A 27,883-nucleotide genomic window follows, 5' to 3' on the forward strand; every position below is an offset into this window, starting at 1 on the left:
AGGTCGTTTGGACTCCCCCAATATGCATGCGCTAGATCAGCTAGGTGCGCTTTCAAGGATTCAGCTTCTTCAACGGACACTGGTTTGTGATGGGATAGTTGGGAGAAGAGGAGTTCAAACTCAGCTAATACCTCTTCCCATTTTATTTGGGATGAAGGCACACCAAAATTGAAACCATGCGCAAAAACAAACACTCTCATTACATTCAGTATAAATTGTTGTTTTTCCCCTTATATTGGTATTCTTGCGAGTGTCTTGATGAGCGCAAGATAGAAAGTTTAGACATGTCTCTTTTATCAGCCTTTAACATAAAAAAACATTTCAAGGCACTTCAAAGGAGCATCGTAAAACAAAATATAGTACCAAGCCATAGGAGAATATATTAGCTTGGTCAAAAAGGTAGACTTTAAGGAGTGACTAGAAGGGTGAAAATGAGGTATAGAAGCAGCGAGGTGTAGGGAGGGAATTTCAGAGCTTAGCACCTAGGCAGCTGAAGGTATGGCCATCAATGGTAGTGCAATTAAAGTCAGGGATGTTCAAGAGGCCACAATTAAATTAGAATAATTTTCATAGAGGGTTGGAGATTACAGTGATAAACAAGGATGAGAATGTTAAAATCAAGACTTTGCTTGACTGGGAGTCAATGGAAGAGAAGACACTGCAAGTGATAACTCTGACTATGATTAAATAGCTAAGAATAGAACCAGGTGAGAGTAGTCCCACCCAGCTAAATGAAAGTGGAGAGATGTTGGAGGCGGATGGTGTGATCAACCACGTCAAAGGCTGCAGACAAGTTTGAGAAGGACGAGGAGGGATAGTTTACCTTTGTCACAGTCACAGAGCATGCCATTTGTGATTTTGATAAGGGACACTTTGGTACAGTGGCAGTGGCAGAAATCTGATTGGAGGGTTTCAAACACAAAGTTCCAGGAAAGATGGATACAGATTCTAAATTGATAAAGTACAATCGTTTGCAAAATTGGACATTAACACCTTCCTGAGACTTTAGAGACTAACAGTCTATCAACTGTCAGCACAGATGCTTCTGCCATTATCTACAAGTCTTCATGCACTTTCTTCTCAGTAAAATAACCTGGAGCCCCTTGTTAATCTTTAATAATCAAACCACCCAGGATTACTGTCAAAGAATTCAGACCAGGTCACAGGACACCCCACCCACTTCATTCCTCCAGTAACCCTAAATTAAAGATACAGTCCCAAAATATAACAATTTTATAAACGTATCTGTAACACCGCCCCAAGAAATGAAAAGTAATGAGTTTTCAAAACGACTCTCCAAAATATAACAACTTATAACATTCAACACATTTTAATTACTAACTTAAGACATATAGTACAAGTAATATTCTCCCCCATGTCGTCACATTTTTCCATTAAACAGTCCTTCTTGGCAGTATCACAACGTTTAACCTGTATCAAGAAAATGCATGCAACAGTTAGGAATTCAAATTCACTTTATATCGATTCTTAAAGTTCTTCTTCTGAGAATGAAAATTTGTTTCGCTGCTAGTGGCTTCACCTTCCATTATGGGCTGTGGTAATTCTCTTTTCTCCTGTTGAGTAAATTCCTGTGTTCCCATTTCCTAGGTTAAAAGCCCAATCGATTCAGTTTGGGTAACATTGTCAAAACTGTCAGTTGTAGACAATCCCCATGATCTTCAAATTTCATTAGGTGTAAGCTATAACCCGAGAAAAAATCCTTGTCAGAACTCTTTCTCGTATGGCTTCAATATGACCTTTTGTTTTTCTTTAGAATCAGTCTGTGAACCACTTGGTCCAGGTTCTAACGCTTGATCTCCATTTTCTTTCATGGCTGTAGGTTCCTTATTGTCCTGATCAGAAAAAAACATTTCAGCTAGCCAAATAGCTGAATCGTCCATCCTGTTGAAATGCAGGATTTAGGTTCTTTCACTGCTTTAAGAGTCTTGTGAAGGTCAGATCAATGATCAGTCAAAAAATCCTGATACTCTTTTCAGTCAGTCCCTGGATTGATTTAAATTGTTTTCCTCAATTAGTATGAATTTAGTTCAACTCCTTTCTCACAAGAGCAATGGCTTCATCCTTCTAAAGTGTTAACATGCACTCCAAAACTTGAATCCATCCTCATAGTTCCACAGTATCAGTATTAGTTACAGCCAAGTCAAGTTGTTTTAAAACATTGCATCTCTTCTGCCAGGGCCGTAAAATTCTGCCCTGTATCTATAAGAATAATGATCTTTTTGGCTTCTTTATCAGAGAAAAATGGAGTTGCTTCACTCTCAAATATAGAACTCACATAATCTTTTCTGTTCCAATTCAGACCAACTGTAAATACATTACATGGTATCAGTTTGTCACAAGCTTCACCCACTGGTACAGCATTTTCTGGAGAAATACCCATCAAAGCTACAGCCCTTGCTTCCAATTTCCAGAAATTTGCCTTCACATGGCCTCTTACGACAAAGGTAACATTTTGGTCCCCTCAAAACATATTTATCCTCCACACTTTGTCTTTTTTACTATTCTGAGAAGCATCTCTCTTTTCAATTCTGTCATTCTCCTTGTGGTAATTAGTGTTCTCTTCGCTAGCACTTCTCCGATCTCCCCACTTCTGTGGGTTTGCAAATAAAGGTTTGCTACCACCTATGCGTTTGCGGGATAGTTTGTAACTATTGGCCATAACAGCAGCTTCCTTTATTTTGGAAGCTTTACGAATTTCTAGGTGGGACCTGATACCTAAAGGAGTGCGGTTTTTAAATTCTTCCATTAATAACACCTCTTAAGGTTTTCAAAATCTTGTTCAGGCTTCATCGTCCTATGCCTTCTATCAAACACCATTTCTTTTCCTCCAGCAAATTCTACAGAAGTCTGATTCTGTCGCTCCCATAGATTTCAAAACTTTTGCCCATAAGCTTCTCAAACTAACTCATACGCATTAAGCACTGTATCATAATCTGTGGACTGTTCATCCAAAAGGGTCAAAGAAACCTCCAATGCTTTTTCTACCAAAGCATTTTGTAACAGAATTGTCCAAATGTCTTTTAGCCATTCTGATTTCATAGAAATTTTCGCAAACGAGGCAAAAGTCATTTCAATTCCTGCCTTGCTGAATTTAGGCACAAGACAAATATTACCTGCCAAACCAAAACCAGGAGTTAAATCTGACACATGGTCAATACAGCATGCTATTCCTTGTCTGCATAAACAAAGCCTTTCTCTGTTCAGTTCAAATTTTCTGGCTTCCCTTTCTCTTTGCAATTCAAGGCTTTCTTTCTCTTTTACTCTGAAACTCTTTTTTTCCTTCCCTTTGGAATTCTAATTCAAGTTCTCTCATTTCCCTTTCTTTCTCAAACTCAAAATTTTTTCATTTATTTTTACAATTCAATTTACTTAATTTGCACCTGAATCGGAGTTAACTCAACCAGTGTTTCATCTGGATTACTCAAGGAAGAAAAATTAAGCCAATACCTCAACTATCTCTGCTTTCTACTTTTTAATCTATTTTCGACTCCTCTGCTATCACCTTCAAAGCAATGTTTGCTGATCGTTGCATAGCACTCAACGACAGGTCCTGTCTTTTGAGGAATGTTTCAGGAATAGACACAGCCATTTTAATTTTTCAACATATCCATCAAAAGCCACTGTAAAAAAAGCCAATCCAGTTAACCCATCTCAGCTATGGATTCAAAATTCAGAAGACGACCCCAATTTCTTACAATCCCTATAGAAAACATTAACTTTTAAGAAGAAATTCAAAATTCCATTGAATAGCTGAAAGGATTACATAACAAGGTCTTACGTTTTAAGCCTTTTACTGTAATAAACAAACCAAAAACCCCATTGACTAAATACTATTTGGCTAGGCAGCTTACATTTTAAACTACAGAACAGAACCTTCCCTTTTACTATTTTTATTTATTCTTTCACGGGATGCGCGCATTGCTGGCAAAGCCAGGGTTTGTTGCCCATGCTTAACTGCCCTTGAAATGAGTGGCTTGCTAGGCTATTTCATAGGGCAGTCAACCACATTGCTGTGGGTCTGGAGTCAGACATAGGCCAGACTATGGTTGGCAGATTTCCTTCCTTAAAGGACATCAGTGATCCAGATGAGAATTTATGACAATCGAAGATAGTTTTATGGTCACCATTACTGAGACTAGCTTTCAATTCCAGAATTTATTATTTGAATTTTAAATTCCACCTGCTCCTAGGGTGGTATTTGAACCCATGTCTCCAAAGCATTAGCTCTGGATTACTAGTCCAGTGACTTTACCACTACACCACGTCCTTCCCCCTTTAACACAACCGAAAATCCCACTTAATGGTTATACTCTACACTGTTCCTTAAGTAGATGTTCAATTCTCCTGGAACCAGCCCAAAGTGATCCATAGCTCTCGAGAATTTACTTCTGTTCTTTTCCTTTCTCATCCTGGTAACTTTTAATCCCAAAACTGTCTTTCACTGTGAGGGTTTTCTTAGAGATTCTTCCTCTAGCTCAAGCTAGGCAAATCTTCCAGCCTTGTTCTAAATCCTCATGAATTTGGTCTTTTCAATCTCAGCGCAAGCTCCCTTCCGCATTCCTGCACAAATAACCATAGAGACTGGTCGCCTCTAGCTTTCAAAAGGGATTTAGATAAGCAATGATGGGAAAGAATTTGTAGGGCTATGGGTAAAAGACAGGGGAGTGGGACTAGCTGAGTTCCTCTTGCAGAGAGTGGACACACACAAGACAGGTCAAATGATCTCCTCCTGTGCTGATTCCATTGAAGGCCAATGTTCAGAAGTTCACAATCCTAAATCGACACCTTAAACATCAGTGTGCAAAATATACCATTCTCTACCTGTGGACTCTGAAGTGTTATCACTGTTTGATAATACCCACCCTGACCCCTAAAATAATTTTTCCAAAAATTGATTCCAACAATTTTTAAAATTAGCAACACAGTGCTTTCTTGTAGGTTGAATTTGTCAATAATTGATCACATTCATAGCTCGTAATAAAACTTTCTTTATACTTCACCTCACTGAGTGTCCCACACTACCCATTTCAGTAAATTAGTAAGGAGGTGCTGGGAGCCAAAATAAAACAAATAAACTCAATATTTCTACACCCCAAGCTCAATACTTTAAATATATACAAATACAAATGAAATTTCACAAATATTTCTCTAATATTCCTTTAATAAGGATACTATAAAGATACTGAGTAAGTCTCCCAAGTTTTTAGGTTAAAATTGCATAGTTTATTTGTTGACATGGCAAAGCTTGATATGCGTTTTAGAGCAAAAACTAACTTGCATTAATACAGAACTTTTTAAACATAGAAAAACATCCAAAAGAGCTTCACACAGGAATAATCAAAAAACAGACATTGAACAAGTGGAGATATTAGGAGAAGTGATCTAAATCTTCATCCAAGACAATGCTATCCAACAGAAATCGCTGACTAGCAGGTGTGGCTATGGCATCATTGTTATGGCAACATGCACTAATTTTAGTAGAAAACACCCCATGTACACTGGCAAAGGTAAATATATATCACATCTATATGTATTTAACTAACATCTACCACCATTCAGTATCCAAGGAATTAAAACACTGATCACAAAGCACTCGCATACTCTGTTTTTCATCTTATCATTTTATCAATAAATGTACAAAAAGAATTAAGTACAAATGCATAGCCGTCCAAATAAGCATTGAGATTACATTCCGAATGGGAATGCCCAATACTCATTTTTTCACTACTAACCAGAATTGCAATTTCCCGCGCTTGGATTCACATGTGACTAGTGACTACTGGGTCAAGCATTGGACAACACTGGTTTCAGAGTTAGATTTTAATGAGATTCTTGAAGGAACAGAGGGCAACGAGAGGGGCAAAATGGTTTGTGGGAGCAATTTAAGAGCATGGGGTGTAGATTTCCTGAAGATGCAGCAGCCAAGGTGAAGGAGGAGGGATACATATGAAGCCAGAGTCAGGAATGGAGAGATCAGGGGAAGGGATTCAGAGGAGAATATTGAAAGGGCAGGGAGAGTGGATGAAGGAGATGTTGGTAGTGGAACAAAGTAGTTTAAGGTTGTGTCTGCTTTTTAGGATGAGCTTACAGTACTGGTTGGTTTTGACAGGACATTGAAGCCAAATATGGTTGGATCTGGTGATGGATGGCCAAGTCGGAATTCTTTAAATGCAAGATAGCTATGTGGGAAAAGGGGGACTGGATGGCAGACAGCAAAATTTTTACTGGGAGTAAGTGCAACAAAGGAAGAGATGGTTGAGAAAATTGATGGCTGCAAAGATATTGTAGCAAATGGACAGCCAAAGATTAGTCTTAAGACATGAACTAGGAAAATTTCTGTTCTCATCCTCTGCTAATTCTCAACACAAAAACAAAAACAGAATTACCTGGAAAAACTCAGCAGGGCTGGCAGCATCGGCGGAGAAGAAAAGAGTTGACGTTTAGAGTCCTCATGACCCTTCGACAGAACTCCGATGCTGCCAGACCTACTGAGTTTTTCCAGGTAATTCTGTTTTTGTTTTTGTTTTGGATTTCCAGCATCCGCAGTTTTTTTGTTTTTATCTCTGCTAATTCTCACCTGCTATTGCTTTTGGATTTTTAAATCTGCCAAGTTTTAAGTTATTTACCTGGTGATATTGATATATTTACATTTAGAAATTTGAAAGTCCATTTGTAAGCAACTTTTAGAGAGACAAAGTAAGAAAAGCGATTCCAAATTCTAACACATCCCAACTGCTACATATACTATTACAATTTCAAAGATAGTCTTACCTAGAGAAACAGAAAAATATGTAAATAATGTTGGTTGCAAGCTCTACACTTTGCTTCCAGTCCTCTCGCAACACTCGAGCCAAAGCTCCCAATGCAGTCTCTAAAGACAGAAATTTTAAAATTTTAACATGTTAAGAAAAATCATCAAAAATGTGGAGAATTCAAATACAGAATAAACTTGAGTAATGCATTCTAAAACAAGCATAAAATAATCAAAATGGAAGCAGGGAACCAAAAGAGCAAGTATGTATTAAATGGGAATGTATGATAAACAGCCAAGAGAATCTGCCTTAGATCAAAAGTCAAGGCCTTGGCCATGATTTAATTGAACGGCAGAATAGATAGGTTAGTCTACCACTGTTCCCATGCTTTGGTTCTGAGGCCATCTACAGTTGGAAGTGGAAAAATAAGTGAATTTAATTTATTTATAAAGGGTGGAAAGCTAGAAGATAAATGATCAAATATGTGAAATAAAGTTACCAGATAAAGTGGATAGAGAATGAATATAGGAAAGTAATTAATGAGAAAAACTGGAGTGAGATTTGTTGAAGCTAGTGTGACATTGGTGAGGAAAAGGGATTGATGGGGAAGGGCAAGCAAGAAGTGAAAGGCACATACCTGAAGCAGGGTATTGGTGCTTTATGACTGTAAAGTTTGCTTACCATTTTGTAGCAATTCTTCCAAGTTGTCAGGATTACGAGCCAGTTGAAGAATGAGTGCTGAACCTCGCACTTTGTCAGGTATGTCCTCATATAACAATTCAATGTAATCTTCTATATCATTAATATTTGCTATTTCATCAATCTATGAGTAATGAAGAACATGCAGCAGAAACTAGATATTCTTTATGCAACACATCCAATGTCAAAACTGAGGGGGTAACGACTCAGCCAAAAATGAAAGTGTCTGTTTTCCCCAATATAATTTGCCACTAACAAAACCACAGAAACACATGACTTTATAACAAAATTTTATGAGAATGCTATTTTGTTACGAGGATCATTAAGAAATAGCATGCTGTCACTTTTCATGAAACTAGAATTTCACCCCTTCAGGATTTTATTTTACACAGGCTATTATAATTAAAATATATAATTGAAAGTGAACAACCTATAATCCAGACAAAATTTTGGACTTTTTCCAATATTTGAATTTTATAATATTATAAACTGATTAGGATTGATTCTTTTGGCCAATTGAAGAGAATCTGAAAGGTTCAATTTTTCATCTGTTTTGTCTCATACTCCATATAATGTATTTTGCACATATTTAACACAATATCATGATATCTGAATTGAAAACTACTTGATTGTCTTCTTATCCAACTTATGACTACATAGAATCATTTCCATTCTGAAAAAATTACTTTATTTTTTCCATCACGTTTTGGCTAAGCTACAATAATTTTTTATTTTTCAGTTGCATATCAATATAGAATTGACTTCAAATTATTTACATAAATGACTAACAGCAATTACAACTGTTGAATGTTTAATCACAATAGCTGCTACTCTGCATGCTTCTCTTACATTGCAACTTATTTATACAACGTACACTGCACTTGTGTCTCACTACGAAAGCATTTTCAGTTTCAATTTGAATTTATTTTTGTCACTCACTTCCATTCCTTCAAAAGGAGGTGGGTCCTTAGGTTTGCTGATCTTTTCCCGCTTTTCTGAAAAGAAGACAAAGTCAATGGATCTTACCTTATGCAAGAAATGCAAACATTTTGTTATGGTTCAAACTACAAATAAAACACCATCTTGATTATAAGATGGTTCTTAGTAACCAAGTGCATAGTGCTGAATTTTCCCCCCATTGTGGGGGTTGCGCAGGGGCGAGTGGGAGCAAGCATTGACTTGATCGGCACGCCCAATCGGGTGCACGCCGCCATTTTACATGGGCGGACCAATTAAGGCCCACCCAGCTTGACGCTCGCCCGGAAGCACCGAGCACTCCCTGTGCCGGGGGGGTGATTCCGTGAGTCCAGGCCTGTACTCTTTCGTTTTTGTTTAAGGATTTAAGGTTCAAACATTTAAATAAAGAATTGAAAGTATTTTAAGACATGTCCCCTCATGTGACAGTGTCACATGAGCTGGGACATGTCAAGGAACATTAATTTAAAAATGTATTTAATTTATAAACACTTCATGAAACTCATCCTGCCTGTGGATGAGGTTCCATGAAAAATGTGAAGGCCGCTTGGACTCTTCACCTGCCCGCAAACCTTAAGGTTGGATGGGCAGCTCATTTAATTGATTTAATCAGTTTTAAACAGGCCTTTGACAGAACTGAAAATCTAAATGACCCGCGGTGACGTCGAGACGCCCGCCTGACGTCACCGCGTGTCATTTTACGCGTCGGCAAGCGGGCCCCACTCGCCAACCAGAAAATCCTCCCCACAATGTTTAATGGGGTTAGTATTTCAGAGATTACTCAAACAAATAAATAGCACAGCAATGCTATCGCATTCAAGTTGCTGCAGTCAAGTAATGGAGCACTACAGTAACAGTTGCACTTACAAAATGTCAAATTATCTGAAATGTTTTAAAAACTTAATCCAAAATTGCAACCAATAATTAAGGACCAATCTAATTCAGATTAGCAGGCAATATCTGAGGGAGTATATGTCTAAAAGCAACTGAAGAGGGCATGAAAAATTGCACTCATCTTAATCAAAATGCAACATTCATTTAGTATCTACTAGCTTCTTATCTTAGAATAGTACCACAAAACAAAACCAAGTTATAAACTGCCTGTGTTCCCCAATTTCTGAAGGTCCAATAATATGAATGATTTTAACAACGCATCACAGTTTTTAAACAGCATTACTGGTAGCGTCTGGTAAAATGCTAATATGATGGTGTATTCAAGGATTCTCCACTTCGGCTTCTCATTGGTCGTAATTTAATCGCATAGCGAGCAAGACAAATTTTTAAACATTCTCCAGTAAGATTTTTTCAAACCTCAATTCGCAAGATTAGCAAAAAGTCACCTCTTCATAAGCATTAATAAAAAAAAACTCACATTCAGATACTTGTGAGCTGACCTCTGCGGGTGCCAATTTTTAATGAAATCTGCAGTATAGCAGTGCAACATTAGACCAACAGGCAAGCAACAAATTAAAATCAATGCGTACTCTCTCACGTTTCATTCTTCTCATACTTGGAGGGAGCTAAATCTGCATTACAGATCTCTCTTCTGCCACCATCCTATTCAATGTTCAGCGAACTTAGGAAACTTAGAAACTTATGTTTTTGAAAGTCTTCCACCTAAGGGTTACTGGTCCAAAACCATTACTAATCTACAATTCCTAAAAATTGGAACAAGAAAAAATGGGTAACTATACGACAGGATTTTTGATCTAACTCTACAACCTCTGTCATAATTTTGTAGCATTCACAGATGAGGACCCATCATAGGGCTCATTCATTTTTTTTAAAATTATGATCTGGTTAAGTGATTTTCCGCTCTTTCCTGGCTCTTTCAGAGAGCCAATGAAGACTCGACAGACCGAATGGCCTCCTTCTGCACTGTAAAGATTTTATATTCACCACATATAAAAATATAAGGAGGAATCCCATTCTGCACTGAAATAAATATCAATAGTGTAGTATGCTTCTGCTGTGTGTATCTTTCAATTAAGTTTCAATAGCTTAACTGGCAAGCAACAAATTAAAATCTATGCATAGTCCCTCACGTTTCATTCTTCTCATGGAGGAAGCTAAACCTGCATTACAGATCTCTCTTAATTTCCTGAAATTATTCATTCCATCATTATATATCATGAAAGAAATCATGCCGCTGTGTATGCCTGCCCTGTAATTGTGGATCAGCAAATTACGATTACTGCCTATTCCAAGCAAACTTCATGTTGTATTGAAAGTGTTTAAAAATTGAACAGACCTCTAATGCTGTCATAGGTGTTTCACCCCACTTAAATAAAATATATATTTTCAGACACAAAGATTGCCGGCTCCATATAATTCATTAAAATGAAAAGTGAACCATCTTTTTCAGCTTTGCCATCTTTCCAATTTGACACCCAGCTCTGTACAAAACTCCTGAAAACTACTAACCCTTTCTTCCCTAGAAGTGTTAATAACAAAGGCCTATCATGTAATCAAAATAGCTGAGCAACAGCACCAATTTGTCATTCACGGTACTGTGTCTCCATTATGGTAATGCATGCTTGGTACAATGCCAGGTCATGAAAAGTTTCAAATGCTTGCTGACAGATAGGCACAGGCCAAGTTTTCTATGGTCACAGCCTACTTCTATTGGATTTTGGAACAGTTCTGCTTATTTTGAGAGTGCTGAATTCATTGCTGCGAGAACAGATAGTAAAGTGATCAATCCACTGAAACCAATGATGAAGGGTCATACGGACTCGAAACGTCAACAGTATCCCTCTCCGCAGATGCTGTCAGACCTGCTATTTTTGTTTTTAATCCACTGAAACCCTTTGGGTTACTGACAGTTTTTGTTGATGTGGGGCTAAAAACAATTCGGTTCCTCCATGGTACTTTCCAAGATAATGTAACCAGCATTCACCAATTAAGTAATCATGCTTCAGAAGTGGACTAGGATAACAAGCATGTTATTATTCATCAAAATGCTTGAAAGCACTTTTCAAAAAAGAGTACTGTATTTGTAGTTAAAACCCCAACTCTTAATGGAACTATACCTGCTCCATAAATAGGACATGCATATACTGGATTTTACAGTATCACTTCAAAAGAGATGTAATTACCATAACAGTATATTTGCAGCTATGATATATATACACATTAGACCTATGCAGATTGTAGTCCTTCCGATTACTTTAAAGTAGTGGTTAGACAAATCACAAAGAGTTCCACAAGTGACTTCCTACCTCTTCCTGGAGGACTCTCCCTGCGGTTCTGAAGGTAATAAAGCAGCTGTTCCACCTCTGCTAGTTTACTTGGATGGATGAGCTTGCACTCTTCCACAACCTTCCGTGCCAGAGACGCAATGTCAGTGTTAGCATTCAGGCTTTTCAGACGGATACTGAAAAGTAGAAAACTTTGTTGGTATCTTCCAAGAAAATTAATAACCGTGGAGTTAATGTGCCAACACTTGGTGTCAAAATACAGCATGGCTAATGGCACTCATTGTTATTTTTAGGTAAACTGTACAGCAATTTCAGGTGATGAGCAGATGCACCAGTTAAATAGGTATATCGAAAGCTGTTGAGTCCCACTATTGTTCTGTTTTGCGAAAGTGGCATCCCAGTTTCAGCCTCCCTGTTTTCCCCCCACCAGGAACTTGCAGCAATTGCCATTCCCCCCGCCAGGAACTTGCAGCAATTGCCACTAAACCAACCACAGAAAATTAATGCTGATCATTACAAATGTAACTCTTTCGAGTACAAACACATTTCCATCTGTTCCTATTCAGATGAAGTTACATTGTTTCATAGTTTGCCATTGTGAGATTTGAACTCTTGATCTTGGGGTTACAAGCCCAGTACCATAACTAACCTTTTAATGATGTGGTGTTAATGATTGCCAATCAACCTCTCTGACACCAAAAATGAATTAAGTGTGGAGTCTCATCCCACTAAGAATTTTCAGTGCTATTTTAAAAATGTTAATTTTTATTTATTTCCTTTTGCCTCGTTTTCTCCCTCTCTCTCAATATAATCTTTCTTTCTGTTTTTATTTTTCTTTCTGTACCTAATTTGACATTGAAATCAACCACTTTAAATTCACCTTAAAAAACTTTCTGAATAACATAAATCTCTCTGTCTACTTGCTCAAGAAAGCAAAGCTTTGAATGATTAAGTAGGAATAAAGGGCACTAAATTCCCAACCAAATGATACTGTGTTCAGCCAACTGGGAACCAGATGATCATACTGTGCACTATCCTGATTACAGTGTAACCTCATGATGTCAGCACATGACATTTGGTCTGCATATGCCAGGATTCAAATTTTGGTGTGAAAAAATGAAAACACCAGCAAAGGCCTGAGTTTTAAAATTGGCAATGAAAACAGACGTCAAGGGTCCTTTGTGTAGGGTATTTCTCAACATTGAAAATGAGCACGTGCAATAAAGCCAAGAATCTGCCAGTTCATTCTGGTTCTTTATTACGCCGGTCTAAAAGAAAAAGTGAAACAGATTTTTATTCCAAGATTTAATCACACTCAGCCCCAAATAAAATTAATACATAGCTAAAAAAAGTAGTTGCAGCAGTAAAATAGATTTGTAGTTTGAAATTAATTTGAAACAATGCAGCTATTGTTGCAAAGCAATGGTTGTAAATTAGAGGGGTATAACCTATACATTACAATATTTGAGTGCTATTTCCAAAACATGTTCCCTCCAGAAAAGCTGCATCCAAATTACAATCTATCATGCTATGTTTCCAGAATAAATTGTAATGATGCAACAGTCATTATAGTATGATTGTTGATATTCAATGATTGATATTTGATCCCTCCAACTGTCAATCGTTTAAAAGCAAATTTAATGATATACATGTAGCAACTTTAGAGCCTAATCTGATGCACAAAATACTGATCTCTAAATGTTGACACTGCAGTGCTGCTCTTCCCTCAATAATGTTATAATCTGTAGAGACCAGTAATGCGTTTAGCTTTTTTAGAACCAAGCTCCAGGCATTTACTAAAAGGAGGAAGCCACAGGTTCACAGTATAAAACAAAAGAACTTTACTACCAAGATCAAAGAACACAAATCCTAATAACTACACTGTTTTGAATAGTAGTTGTTATTGAATTGAGATACTTATAATCTAAACTGAACTCATTAAATCCATTTTCCTTCTTACCCCATTAGACTTGGATCGCAAAACTCAAGCCAGAAACTTATCAAAAATTTTGATTAACCACTTGGTCTGAGTATTACTTTGAAGATTTATGTAAGGGTTGAGATTTCTTAGGCCTTCTGCTTACTTCTGGCAAGGTTGTCCCTTCATATATCCAACACCCCTATGGTTGCAAACTCACCATTCAACACAGGCGGCTCCAGCATCTTAAGTGTAGTGACTTCGGGTCAGAACTCTCCTGGTTCCAAGATTCTTTAACTCTTGAGTTTTGCCTCCAAATCTCTCTCTCTCAGCTTGGCTATACCAGAAGTTCAACTCACTTTTAGGAGTCCTTTAGTCAACAAAAGTTTTACTCTCTTTTAGCCAACACACACAAATTCAACTGAACATTGTTTGAAAGAGATGTTTCCTCTTCTGCAGCCTCTTGGTCCAAAAATTTAAACTAAACTGCTTTAGTTTACCACTCCTACTGTGGTTCTGTATGGTTCATCTCCCATGCAGCTTTGTCACATGATCATTTTCTGCAAGTCAGGTGCTTTGCCATAAATTCCCTTTCAGAGAAACCTAGTTCTTAAAGGGACCATCACCCCACATATCTTTTTTCCCCCAAATGCACATGGGCCATCACTATAATGTCAGAGATTGTATTTAGACAAGACATTAAACAAGATCTCTTCTGGCTTCTGTGGTCAACATAAAAGAACCCTTTGGCACTTTTCAATAATGAACAGAGGAGTTGCTCTGATGTCTTGGACAACATTTATTATTCACCAACAGAAAAGATCATCTGCTCATTTATCTCCTTGCAATTTTGGTTGCCATGTGCAAAATGGATGTCACCATTTCCCTACAACAGTTACAACTACACTTCAAAAATACTCCATTGGTTGTGAAGTACTTTGGGACATGCTAACATCATGATTTGTGTAATATAAATGCAAATTCTTTCATTTTGTTATAGCACAAAACTGCTTAAATCACTAGCTTTACCGACAGAACTTACAACATTTGTATTTATATAGTTCCATTAATGTAATAAAATGTCCAGAAGCACTTCACAAGAGTAATATAAAGCAAAATTTGACACACAAGGCACAAGGAAAAATTAGAACAGGCTGACAAAAGCCTGATCAGGTAAGGAGCATTAAAAGGAGGAAAGCAAGATGATAGGGGGGAATTCCAGAGCTTCAGGCCTAGGCAGCTGAAAACACAGCTGTCAACCATGGAGCAATTAAAATCAGGGATGGCCAAGAAACAAGAGTTAGATGAGTGCAGATATCTCAGAGTTATGGGGTTGGAGGAGATGGGAGATAAGGAGGGGTGAGGCCATGAGGGATCTGAAAGCAAGGATTAAAGTTTGAAAATCGAGATATTACTTTTCAAGGTGCCAATGTCGGTCAGGGAGCACAATGGTGATAGGTGAATGGAACTTGATGCAACAAAGCAGAGTTTTGGGTGATCTCAAGTTTATTGAGAGTAGAATGTGGGAGGCGAGCCAGGGGTACTTTGGAATAGTCAGGTCTAGAGGTCACCTAGGATGCCCTTTGTGGCTGCAAGCCACGATAAATCACACTGTATACGGATGACTTGGTGCTCCAGAATTAGCAATGCCCCTAGCCAAGCTGTCCCAGTAAAGCAACAAAACAGGCATCTAACCAATAATGTGAAAACTGTCCAGTTTACATCCTGTCCCCAAAGAGCAGGACATATCCAATCCGGCTAATTATGACCAGTCTACTTTCTGATGGAAGGTGTCATCGACAGTGCTACCAAGTGGTACTTACTCAGCAACAATACGCTCATAGATACTTAGCTATGGGCCACTAGGCTCCAGGCCTCATTACAGGTTTGGTCCAACCTTGGACAAATTAGCTCAGTTCCAGAGGTGAGGTGAGAGTAACCATCCTAGACATCAAGGCAGCATTTGGTTAAGTGTAGTATCAAGGAGTCCTAGCAAAAGTGAAATCAATGGGAATCAAGGAGAAAGCTGAGTGGAGTCATACCGAGTACAAAGGAAGATGGGTGTTGTTGTCAGAGGACAATCATCTCAGTCCCAGGACATTGTTGCAGAAGGGTCACAGGATATTTCCCAAAGCCCTATCATCTTCAGCTGCTTCATCAAATGACCTTCTTTCCAACATATGATCTGGATTGCTATGTTTGCTGTTGATTGCACAATGTTCAGTACCATTCGCCACTCCTCAGATACTGAAGCAATCCATGACCACATGCAGCAAGACCTGGACAACATTCAAGATTGGGCTAATTAGTAGCAAATAACATTCATGCCACACAAGTGCCAGGCAATGACTATCTCCAACAAGAGAGAATCTAAGCATTTCCTCTTGATTTTAGCAGCATTGCCATCACTGAATCCCCCACCATCAATAACCTGAGAGTTACCACTCACCAGAAACTTAGTTGGACCAGCCATATAAATAAATACTGTGGCTACAACAGCAGGTCAGTGCCTGGGGAATCTATGGTGAATAACTCACCTCCTGACTCCCCAAAGCCTGTCCACCATCTACAAGGCACAAGTCAAGGGTGTGATGGAATACTCTCCACTTGCTTGGATGAGAGCAGCTCCAACAACACCCAAGAAGCTCAGTGCTATCCAGGACAAAGAAGCCCTCTTGATCAACACCCCATCCATTCCCTCCACCATCGGCACCCAGCGGCAACAGTGTGTACGATCTATAAGGTGCAGTGCAGCAACATGCCAAAGCTCCTCAACAACACATTCCAAACCCACAACTTCTACCATCCAGAAGGACAAGGGCAGCAGATGCACAGGACACCACTGGTTCCACTCTAAGTAACAAACGATTCTGACTGAAAACCATAATCGTTGCCTCTTCACTGTCACTTGATCAAAATCCTGGGATTCCCTCCTAACAGCACTGTGAGTTTACCCACACCACATGCACTGCAACAGATCAAGAAGCAGCTTATCAGCACCTTCTCAAGGGTAATTAAGGATAAGCAATAAATGCTGGACTTGCCACATTCATATCCCAAGAATGAATGTTAAAAATTGGTACTGTGGCAGTGGCAAAAACCTGATTGGAAGGGATTCAAACAATCTCTGTTGGAGAAATTCCTCCTCGTCTCAGTCTCAGAGACTATGCCCCCTCTGTAGTTAACAAAGGAATGGTTTCATACAAGTAAACAGTAATCACAGTCATATTTTTACTACTGAAATTATATCTTTGTCTCCTGTGAAGAACTAGAAGATAGATGTGTTGCTTGGTCTATTGTTGTTTAATAAATTTGTGTGGCAGTTAATGCCCAAAAGTGTTACTCTACCATTTTTGAGGGATAGTAGGATCCAGGGGAGGCATGGGATGAAGCCAAATGGAACACAAACTTTAATCAAAAAAAAAAGTTTACTTCTCCATGAGAAGCCTACTTGCTTTCATTACACATATGGATTTCCAACATTAAAAATTTATAACTGCATTTTGTAAATTATACTGTGAAATTGCCCTACCCTTCTTAAATACACAGAACTTTTCCTGCACGTCAATGGAGGTTTTCAAAAATTACAAGTAAAACAAAAGTAACACCACCCAACCAGTGGGACTCTGTACATAGATGTAAGATTGAAGGCTTTGACTGACAACATATGGAGATGATAAAGGACCTCAAAGCTAGGCATTCCATATCACTATTATGGCCACTTCTCATGGGAAATACATAATCTCCTTGCTAGATACATGTAATTTACAAGTTACTGAAAACCTAGATTTTCAGACATCAATTTAACGTAATCTACAGTTCAGCATGAAACCCAAATAATATTTTATTTTCATAAACAAAAGGAGCCCACAATTTCTGTCTTTTCTAATTTCAAACAAAAAAAGTTGTCATGAATAAAAAGTGAAGGTCATGAGTTGGAAAACAGCAGACTACTCCATTACCCCACAAGTACGAAAACCCTGCTGAGGCACAAGATTAAACTAAATGAGTTAGAACACTTTCCTCAAGTTGAATCATCTAGCTGTTCCACAATTTCCAAATTGTATCATTCACAGAATAGTCATACATAGTTAACTATGTGATTTTTAAATGTTAGTTTTTATCTCAAGCTTTAATTCTACCCATCGTTTTGTCCTAGATACCATCTCAGGTTCAGCAATGTCAGTAATCAGTCAGGGTATCCTACTTTTATGGGGATTGACTTGCACTTCCCAAAATCTCCACACTTGTTACTATAACTCAGGATTCACGTAGAACCCCTTAATGACTTGAACTGAATATCTGTCTTTTGCTGGTATTTACATAAGAACATTAGATTTTGAAGCAGGAGTAGGCCATTTGGCCCCTCGAGCCTCCTCTGTCATTAAATAAGATCATGGCTGATCCGATTGTAACCTCCTGCCTAACCCAGATAACCTTTCACCCCCTTGTTAATCAAGAAAAATCTACCTCTGCCTTAAAAATATTCAAAGATTCCGCTTCTACTGCCTTTTGAGGAAGGGTGTTCCAAAGATCACTATCCTCAGAGAAAAAATTTCCCCTCATCTCTGTCTTAAATAGGCCGCCCCTTATGTTTAAACAGTGACCTCTAGTTCTAGGTTCTCCCACAGAAGGAAGCATCCTCTCCACATCCACCCTGTCAATACCCCTCAGGATCTTAAAGGTTTAAATCAAGTCGCCTCTTACTCTTCTAAACTCCAATGGATACAAGCCTAGCCTGTCCAGCCTTTCCTCATAAGACAACCTGCCCATTCCTGGTATTTCTTCATTCAATCTTTCCAACGTCATAGATGAGGCACAACTTGCAATTAATAGTGTTTAATAATATTGTTTTACGTAATTTATTGCAAACTCCTCTTATAGGTGAGTTTTCATTCCCTATGCCTCAAGAGCATTCTTGTTTCCTAGAACATGTCTGATAATAACGAGCTACTGGATCCATTCTTTGTCTGTTTCAAATTCTCATTTTTGAAAGCTGCAGAATCATATAAACAGATCTCTTTATAATCTTTAATTGACTAATTTATTAAATAGATAAATATAAATAATGTCTATATTTACAGTGGGTACTTGACGACACAAGTGCTAGAATAGGAACAATAAATAAAATAGGGCTTTCTAACTCTATACCAATTTATAATTTTACAATTGACCTCAGCATCAACAAAAGTGATGTTTTCATGTAATCTTAACAGCTATAGAAGCTTTAATTAATCATTTCTTAGTTCCAGGTAAACATTTTTTTTTGTATTTGATAAGAAATAGGAACTTACTTTAGTCCAGGCAGAGGCCAAGGACTCCATTTCCTGGCAGGCCCAGGAGCTCTGGGCATGCGCGGAGTGCAACAGGGTTACAGGCCATGCGTACTTCTTTCTAGTTTTGTTTTTAGTTATCAGGCTTGGCTATCCAGGACATCAGGGGCTGCATTTTACCATCAGTGAGAGGGGGCGGGGCCCACTCGCCGACGCTTAAAATGATGTACGGTGATGTCGGGCGGAAATCCTGACATCACTGCGCCCCATTTAAATTTTCAGGAAGGCGGGGGCGCAGCAAAATCAGCTGCACACCCGCCGACCTGTCAATGGCCAATTGAGACCATTGACAGATCAATTATAGTAATTAGTGGGCCTGCCCGTCTGACCTTAAGGCTGGCGAGCAGACCAGGAGCCCCGGTGGGAAATGGAAAAAACATGAAACCTCATCCACAAGCGGAATGAGGTTTCATGTAGGGTTTTAAAAATTTTAATAAAGTTACTTTGAAAATTATGAACATGTCCCAACTCATGTGACATTGTCATATGAGAGGACATGTTAGGGAAATTTTATTTTTCTATTTTTATCTTTTCCACATTTAGAGCCGATCTCCTTGAGGCTGCACTTAGTTTCAGGGAGATGAGTGCGCTCTTTCGTGTGCATGTGTGAAAGAGCGCATTCTCGATTTTAGGAACCCCAACCCACAAAGGAGCGCATAGCGCCTCCCTGCGGACGTCACGTTGGGCGGGCCTTAAATTGGCCCGCCCACGTAAAATGGCACTGCGCCTCCGATCAGGGGCGCTTTTCAGAAGCACACCTGCACACGCCCGCCCATCAACTTCCCCCCCAACGGGGGGAAAATTCAGCCCCAGGAGTGCACCTGCGTGGTGCTAAAGCAGGGATCACAGAATCTCAGTTTTGGGCGCCATAACATGGGGAGTCCCAGGACAGAGAAAGGGAAGGAACCCAGAGAGGGGGGACCCAGGGGGAGGTCCCAGGGAGAGAGACCACTGTGTAGCTGAGGGCAGGGTCCACTGAGAGGAGGAGACCAACGTTAAGAACCTCCAGGAAGAGAAACCACTAGGTACTGGGGAGCGGAACAAAGAAAGAGGCTGCATGCAGCAAAAGCGCTGTGGTTGGCAAGCCCCAAGTAGTGAGGGCTCAGGAGAAGCCCCGGAGGACTTAAAAGGCAGCGGGAGGTCAGTGGCTTGGTGCTGTAGGCTGTTGGAGCAAAGGTAACCCTTTGTAGCGGTGGTGTTCTGCTTGATGTGACTGAAGAGCTGGAGTTGTGCCCATGTGTCAGTGCAGCCTTGGGAAGCTTGCAGGACATAGTCCCAGGAGAAAAGGTTAAACCATCAGGAGGTGAGCAGTCATTGAGCCAATCTGAGTCAGAGCAACTTTTGGAGAGAATTTAGAGCCTTGATCTTTGAAAAAGACTTAGAACTCCTCCATGAGGGAGACAGAGGCCAGGATTTTCCAATGCAGCCCACGGCGAGAATCATTGTGGGCGGGATGGAAAAGGTGACAGGCCTGTCAAAGGTCCGTTGACTTTGGGCAGGAATGCCACGGGGTTGGAAAATCCCGGCCATAGTTTCAACAAGATTGTGTAACTCACAGTGGATACTGACGTTTGGGTAGGTTGCTGAGAAATCAGTGGGATCTTGTCTTGGTTGCATCTGCCATTTATCGTGCAGTGTGGTGTGTTCGACCACAGTTTGTCTGTTAATTCACATGTACCTCATGTTGATTCTGAATGTTACAATGGATATTGTACATTGTTTTACTTTTGTGACTTGATATAGTAGAGTTTATTTTGTTTGTTCAAAAAGTGTGGAATCTTGAGGCTTTATTCTCCTAGTAAGTACCTGGGATCTCAAACTTTGTCTACATGAAACAGAAAGTTACTGGTCCCTAACCAGATCATACCAAAAATCTGAGGGTCTGGTCCAGGATCATAACAAATTAAACAGCCCAGGATTAGTAAATACCAAAAAAAAATTATGATTTGACTAGCTGTCAGCTAAATCCAAGAAAAATTCACACTCATGCAGATAACCGAACGAACAGAAATCACAGCATACTTTCATTGTACAAGTGGCATGTAGGAAACAGGGGTATTCAGCCATAAATGGAGTCAAAGGAGATATCAATAAGGAACAAGGTGAACAAAAGTACGTTTGGAGAGGTCAGATTTAAGGGCAGCTTTAAACAAAAAGAAACAGGTAGAATGGCTGAGGGAAAGATCAGACTGGGCTCCTATACCCAGGCCAGGGTAGAGAATTCCTGAGTGCGAGGCCGAGGCTGCTGAAAGAACAGCTGTAACAGTACAGCATAAAGGGAAACCTGCAAGAATCCAAGGTTTGCAGGTGCAGAAAGGGGATGCAGGGTTGGAGATTGCAGATAGGGAGCAATGATTAATGATTAAAGGACTTAAACATAAAGGATTATAATTTTAGATTACAAGTCTTGGGATCCAGCAGTCACTGTAGGATAGCGAGCATGGGGCTGATGAATAAGCGGAAAGTGGTGTCAATTAGGGTACAGGCACAGAGCTTTGAATGAGCTGATGTATATGAAGGGTGAGGGATAAGAGGTCAGCCAAGAGTTCCTTAGATTAGTTAAGTTTGTAAGTGTTAAAGGCACAAATGAGAGCTTCAGCAGCAGACAGGCTGAGGTAGGAACAGAGGGAATGTTACGGACGTGGGAGTAGGCAGTCTTTGTGATGGAGTTTATGAAGGAACAATAATTTAACCAACCTTTTTATTTCCTTCGCTTCCTAGGCCAAGGGACAATATTTCAGTTTCCACAACTAAAAAGGGCTAACATCATATCTTTCAAGTCACCCAAGGTTGGAAATTTGAGCGCACATTTCTCTGAATTTAATTTCTTGAATGTTTTAGAACCTCAACTGTAGCATGTTTCAACAAAGTACTAAGTTCCAATACATCATAACTGGCGGGGGGGAAGGCACAAAGGCAGGGGAGGAGGCGCAAGTGCAGGGGGGAGGAAGAAGGTGCAAGGGCGGGGGAGAGGAAAGCGCAAGGGCAGGGGGGAGGTGCAAGCTGGGGAGATGGAGGGAGGAAAGGAGCGCACGAGGAAACGGAAGGGAAAGCAAGCGCGAAGGATCAGGGAGGGAAGGCGCATACGACAGAGAGGAGGGAGGAAGGAGTGTCAGGCACAAGTGAGGGGGCGCTGGCGTGAGGGTGGGCGGACGCCAGGTCAGCAGGCGCAAGGGCAGGAGGGAGGGAGGGCGCAAGAGGGAGAGAGGGCGCACATGTGCAAGGGGGTTAGCATGCACGCACGCAATGGATTTTGCACACAATGGAGTTAGTGTCCACGTAAGGTGGAGAGTATGAGATCGCGCACAAGGGTGAGCCAGTGGCAACAATCTGAGGCTAAACCAGGCTGTTCACTTGGGTGTCACATGTGACCATGAAATGAGATTGCAACCATACATCACAACATCACTAAGGCCACCTATTTCAACCTCCATAACAATGCCAGTACCACAGCTCATCCACTGCTGAAACTCTGACCCTGAATTTGTTACCTCTAGATGCAACTATTCCAGCTCTCTCCTGGGTAGCCTCCCATGTTCTCGCCTCCCTAAAACTTCACACCTTCTCTGCTGCCCCCATCCTAACACGCACCAAGTTCTCTTCACTCCCATGCTCGCATGACCTAAATTGGCTTCCAATGAAGTGACGACTCAATTTTAAAACGTTCATCCTTTGTTTCAATCCCCCACGTGGGAAGGAACATGAGCGCAAACAGGCAGGAAGGAAAGGCGCATGCGTGAAGGCGGAAGGGCGCGAGAGAGGCAGCACGCACACATGCAAGGGGATTATCGCGCCCATGCACAATGGAGTTTGTGCGCACGCGAGGGGGAGAGCATGAGCACGACATAGACCCACTGGCAACAGTCTGAGGCTAAACCAGGCTGTTCACAACCTGTCATGTGTGTCTCATCTGGACCTGGAAAAATGTATTAATTTTGCTTCCAATTTCCACCCCTCCATCATTTTCACATGGTCCATCTCTGACACTTCCCTTCCCTTCCTTGACCTCTCTGTCTCAATTTCTGGTGACAGACTGTCCACCAATATTCATTACAAGCCTACTGACTCCCACAGCTACCTCGACTACAGCTCCTCACACCCCGCTTCCTGCAAGGACTCCATCCCACTTTCTCAGTTCCTTCGCCTCCGTTGCATCTATTCTGATGATGCCACTTTCAAAAACAGTTCCTCTGACATGTCTTCTTTTTTCCTTAACTGAAGCTTTCCACCCACGGTGTTAACAGGGCCCTTAACCGTGTCCAGTCCATGTCCCGCGCATCCGCCCTCACACCTTCCTCTCCCTCCCAGAACCATGATAGGGTCCCCCCTGCCCTCACTTATCACCCCACCAGCCTACGCATCCAAAGGATCATCCTCCACCATTTCCACAAACTCCAGCATGATGCCACCATCAAACACATCTTCCCTTCACTCTGCCTGCACCCCCCCCACCCACCCGGCAGCATTCCACAGGGATCCTTCCCTTTGGGACACCCTGGTCCACTCCTCCATCACCCCCTACACCTCAACCCCCTCCCACGGCAGCTTCCCATACAACCGCAGAAGATGCAACACCTGGCCCTTTACTTTCCCCCTCCTCACCGTCCAAGGGCCCAAACACTCCTTTCAAGTGAAGCAGCATTTCACTTGCACTTCCCTCAATTTAGTCTACTGCATTTGTTGCTCCCAATTCAGTTTCCTCTACACTGGAGAGGCCAAATGCAGACTGGGTGACCACTTTGCAGAACACCTTCAGTCTGTCTGCAAGCATGACCCAGACCTCCCTGTCGCTTGCCAATTTCAACACACCACCCTGCTCTCATGCCCACATGTCCGTCCTTGGCCTGCTGCAATGTTCTCGTGAAGCTCAATGCAAACTGGAGGAACAGCACTTCATCTTCCGACTAGGCACCTTACAACCTTCTGGACTGAATGTTGAGTTCAACAACTTTAGATCATGAACTCTCTCCTCCATCCCCACCCCCTTTCTGATCCCCCTTTTTCCAATAATTTTATATATATTTTTCTTTTCCCACCTATTTCCATTATTTTTAAATGTATTTCCATCCACTGTTTTATCTCTATCTTTTAGCCTATTTCGATCCCTTCCCCCCCGACCCACCCCACCCCCACTAGGGCTATCTGTACCTTGCTCGTCCTGCTTTCTACCCTTAATGTCACCATTAGCACATTTTTTAACTAATATCACCACCGTCAACACCTCTTTGTCCTTTTGTCTATGACATCTTTTGGCAATCTCCATCTATCACTGGCCCTCTATCCAGCTCTACCTGTCCCACCCCCGCTTAAATCAGCTTATAATTTACCTCTTTTCTATTTTATCTTAGTTCTGGTGAAGAGTCATACAGACTCAAAACATTAACTGTATTCCTCTCCACAGATGCTGTCAGACCTGCTGAGTTTTTCAAGGTATTTTTGTTTTTGTTTCAGATTTCCAGCATCCGCAGTTTTTTGCTTTTATCTGTCATGTGTCATATGTGACCATGAGATGAGATTGCAACATTACATCATGCCAGCACTATGGCCACCTATTTCGACCTCCATAACAATGCCAGTACCACAGCTCATCCACTGCTGAAACTCTGATCCAAGCATTTGTTACCTCAAGATGCAACTATTCCAGCTGTCTCCTGGGGAGCCTCCCATGTTCTCGCCTCCCTAAAACTTCAGACCTTCTCTGCTGTCCTAACTTGCACTAAAATTCTCTTCACTCCCATGCTCGCAGACCTAAATTGTCTTCCAATGAAGTGATGGCTCAATTTTAAAATGTTCACCCTTTGATTCAATTCCCACATAGCCTCACCTCTCCCTATCTCTGTAATCTTCTACAGCCCACAACTCTCAAATATCTGTGTTCAGCTAATTGAGGCCTCTTGAGCATCCCTGATTTTAATCACTTCACTTCATCATTGGTGCCTATGCCTTCAGCTGCCAAGGCCATAACATCTGGTATTGCCTCCTTAAATATCTCCTTCTCATTACCTCTTTTCTCTCCTTTAAGATGCTCCTTAGAACCTCTCTCTTTGACCAAGCTTTTGATCATCTGCCCTATTGTCCCCTTGCTGCTCAGTGTTAAATTTTGTTTTATAACACTCCCTTGAAGCACCTTGAGACCTTTAATTGTATTCATGTAGCACCTTTAATAAGTTGTTGTTGAAAAAAGCAGTCTGGTAAACTTAAATACACATTCAAAAGCTAATCTCAAGATTGAATAAACTTTATAAAGTATGATTCATTTTTTAAAAATATGAAAACAACGTTGCTACACATTTCATTTGTTGTATTAAAATACTTCTAGTACACAAATTAAAAAAGTGAAAGCTCTTGCCCTTAACCATCAGCCTGCTGATATTTTGATCATTGCTATGGGTGAATGTTACCTGATTTATTTCATTAGGTGATGAAAGATGATGGGAGATTAATGGTGTTAGATTAGGTCCATTGGACTTGTATTATGAAGATTAATTACCATAATATAGACAGAACATTTCAACAAAATATTTGCAAACAACTGAAAGAATTCCCTGTGCTGATCTGTCAGCAGTGAGCTAGCTTACACTTAAAAGCCGCTGTGGTTAGTCGAAAGTTTATTTCCTTCCAAATCTCTAAAGATTTTGACAAAAATTTTGAATAATTTTTTTCTCCATCCCAAGAGATTTGCAGACGATGCAACACTCTTTCCAGACAAAAACCTTTGTGGAATAATCTGTGACTGATCACTGCCACCAACTGCTAGCACTGCAGAATTAGGGAGAGCTGCTTTTACTAATGGAACACTGGAGCTTCTCAGCTGACGGCGTGCAGAAACAACACCATAATTTCCACCAATTGAAACTTACATTTCTTCCACCTTTCAATCTGCCATCCTCCTAATGGACAATCTTTGCCAAACTCATGCATCCAAGTTAGATGCGATTAATCTAGTTGCTTGGCATTCCACGCTTTGGACAGGCAATGCAAGGTCAATCACCACAGTGATTACAGATGAGATGGGTCAGTGGATGTTGGTTTTCCTCAGACAAAGCAGGGTAAGACAATCCAGTGCAGAGAGATAAACACCAGGACAGGGCCAACAGGGAATACATTGAGGCTATCACCAGCACCAACAAAAGGAGAACAAATGTTCTCAGGTCATTTAGTGAGGTGCAGCAGCCAGTGCTCTAGAATTCCCTCGCTAAGCCTCTTCATCTCACTACTTCTTTGTCCTCCTGTCCGCTAAGCTCCTGGTCACCTGTCATAATATCACCTTATGCGGCTTGAAGCAGGTATGCACTATGTTAAAGGTGTTATTCAGAATGTAATCATAAAATGGACACTAAGTGAAAGGAGATGATGAGAGAAGGGATGGCTAAAAGTTTGCTCGAAGTTGTGGCTTTTGATCCTGGGATGACAGGGCTGTCCAAAGAGGAGATATTAGGTTGATTAGTGTTAGTATCTAATAGCTTCCGTTGATGGATGTAAAATAGCGAGCAGTTTAAGGTAATAAGCTGAACAGGTGTTGAGTATCAATTAGTTAATGATACTCAGATGTGTATTTCAAGAAGGATCAGCCAGCACTGGGTGAGGTGTCAAGAGTGGAGAAGTAAGCTCTGTGGCAAACAATAAATACTAAAGCAAAAACAAAAATACCTGGAAAAACTCAGCAGGTCTGACAGCATCTGTGGAGAGAAGCACAGTTAACGTTTCGAGTCCAAATGACCCTTCAACAGAACTAGGTAAAAACAGAAAAGAGGTGAAATATAAGTTGGTTTGGCTTTTCTATTTTTACTTAGTTCTGTTGAAGGGTCACTCGGACTCGAAACGTTAACTGTGCTCCTCTCCACAGACCTGCTGAGTTTTTCCAGGTATTTTTGTTTTTGTTTTGGATTTCCAGCATCTGCAGTTTTTTGCTTTTAGATACTAAAGCATCCTGGTCTCTGTGTTTTCACAACCAAGCTTGGAAACTCCACTGACAATTGGTAACAGAAGATGCTTACCTGAAAGTGAAGATTGGAGACTAAGGTTTACTTCCAGACAGAAGACTAGTATTGGAGTTAATATTTTTTGAACTGTAATTGGAGACTTTTTGAAGAAAGATGACTGAAACCAGGTCTAAGGTGGCAGGTTATGATTTTCCACCAATGTTTTGTGAAACAGAACATTATGATCGATGGAAAAATAAAGCTGATGTATGAACATGGGTTACGTCTCAAATGAAAAGAAAGCAAGGGATGGCTCTGGCACTTCACTTCCTGCGAGGAGCAAGATCAGATGCACAGTGTTCTTGGAACTAGGTACTAAGGAACTGGACAATGGAGGAGGTTTGCATATTCCCTTGAATTTCATGGATAAGAATTATATGAAAGAATGTCTATGAGGCTTGGTCAGACTTTGATAAATTTTTTAAAAATGGATGATTCTTCCATTGAAGAATACATCATGGAGTTTAACTGACTATATACAAAATTGTAATGATTCAACTTGGAAATTTCTAAATTATTGGACTGTTCTAGGATATCAAAGGCTCTTGGTTTTAACCGGAGTTAGGTTCAAAGAGAGTGATATGCTTTTGGATCAAATGTCCGAAGCCTTGAAACATTTTTGGGAAGTCATTTGTTTCTAGCCGCTTTTATGGCACAAGTGGGTGGGCTCTTCAGCAGTAACACCAAAGATAGAGGATAAATTGCTATCAGCATTCCGAGACTGTTCCAAATACAGCCCAAAATGTCTGTACAAAAGGAGAATTGTATGAGGCTGGAGACCCTTCTGGGAGCTATATCAGGCAGCAGGAGCTGGACAATTATGGAAGAAGGATGAACCCCAGGAATCACCAAGGGGTGGTCAACAGGTACATCAAATGCAGCTCTAAGTATCAGTGTGTTGAACTACCCAAAAATGAAAAACAGGGTTTTTGTGACAAAACGACATGGAAGGTACAGGACATGTGAAGGATGATATTGACCAAAAGGTAATCATATTGGTCAC

At 40.4% G+C, this 27,883-nt stretch overlaps 1 protein-coding gene across 3 annotated transcripts in view; it reads right to left on the minus strand.

The window, feature by feature from the left end:
• kifap3a (kinesin-associated protein 3a) overlaps positions 1-27,883 on the minus strand; it is a 230,844-nt gene that overhangs the window by 167,737 nt on the left and 35,224 nt on the right. For all 3 annotated transcript variants that reach the window (XM_041208146.1, XM_041208144.1, XM_041208145.1), the window contains 4 exons: positions 11,669-11,823; positions 8,412-8,467; positions 7,455-7,596; positions 6,793-6,892 (listed from right to left, as the gene is read on the minus strand). In XM_041208146.1, the coding sequence (XP_041064080.1) occupies positions 6,793-6,892; positions 7,455-7,596; positions 8,412-8,467; positions 11,669-11,823 (453 nt within the window). The remainder of the gene's footprint in view (positions 1-6,792; positions 6,893-7,454; positions 7,597-8,411; positions 8,468-11,668; positions 11,824-27,883) is intronic.

The sequence above is a fragment of the Carcharodon carcharias genome, chromosome 16 (assembly GCF_017639515.1).
Source record: "Carcharodon carcharias isolate sCarCar2 chromosome 16, sCarCar2.pri, whole genome shotgun sequence".
Lineage (NCBI taxonomy): Eukaryota > Metazoa > Chordata > Chondrichthyes > Lamniformes > Lamnidae > Carcharodon > Carcharodon carcharias.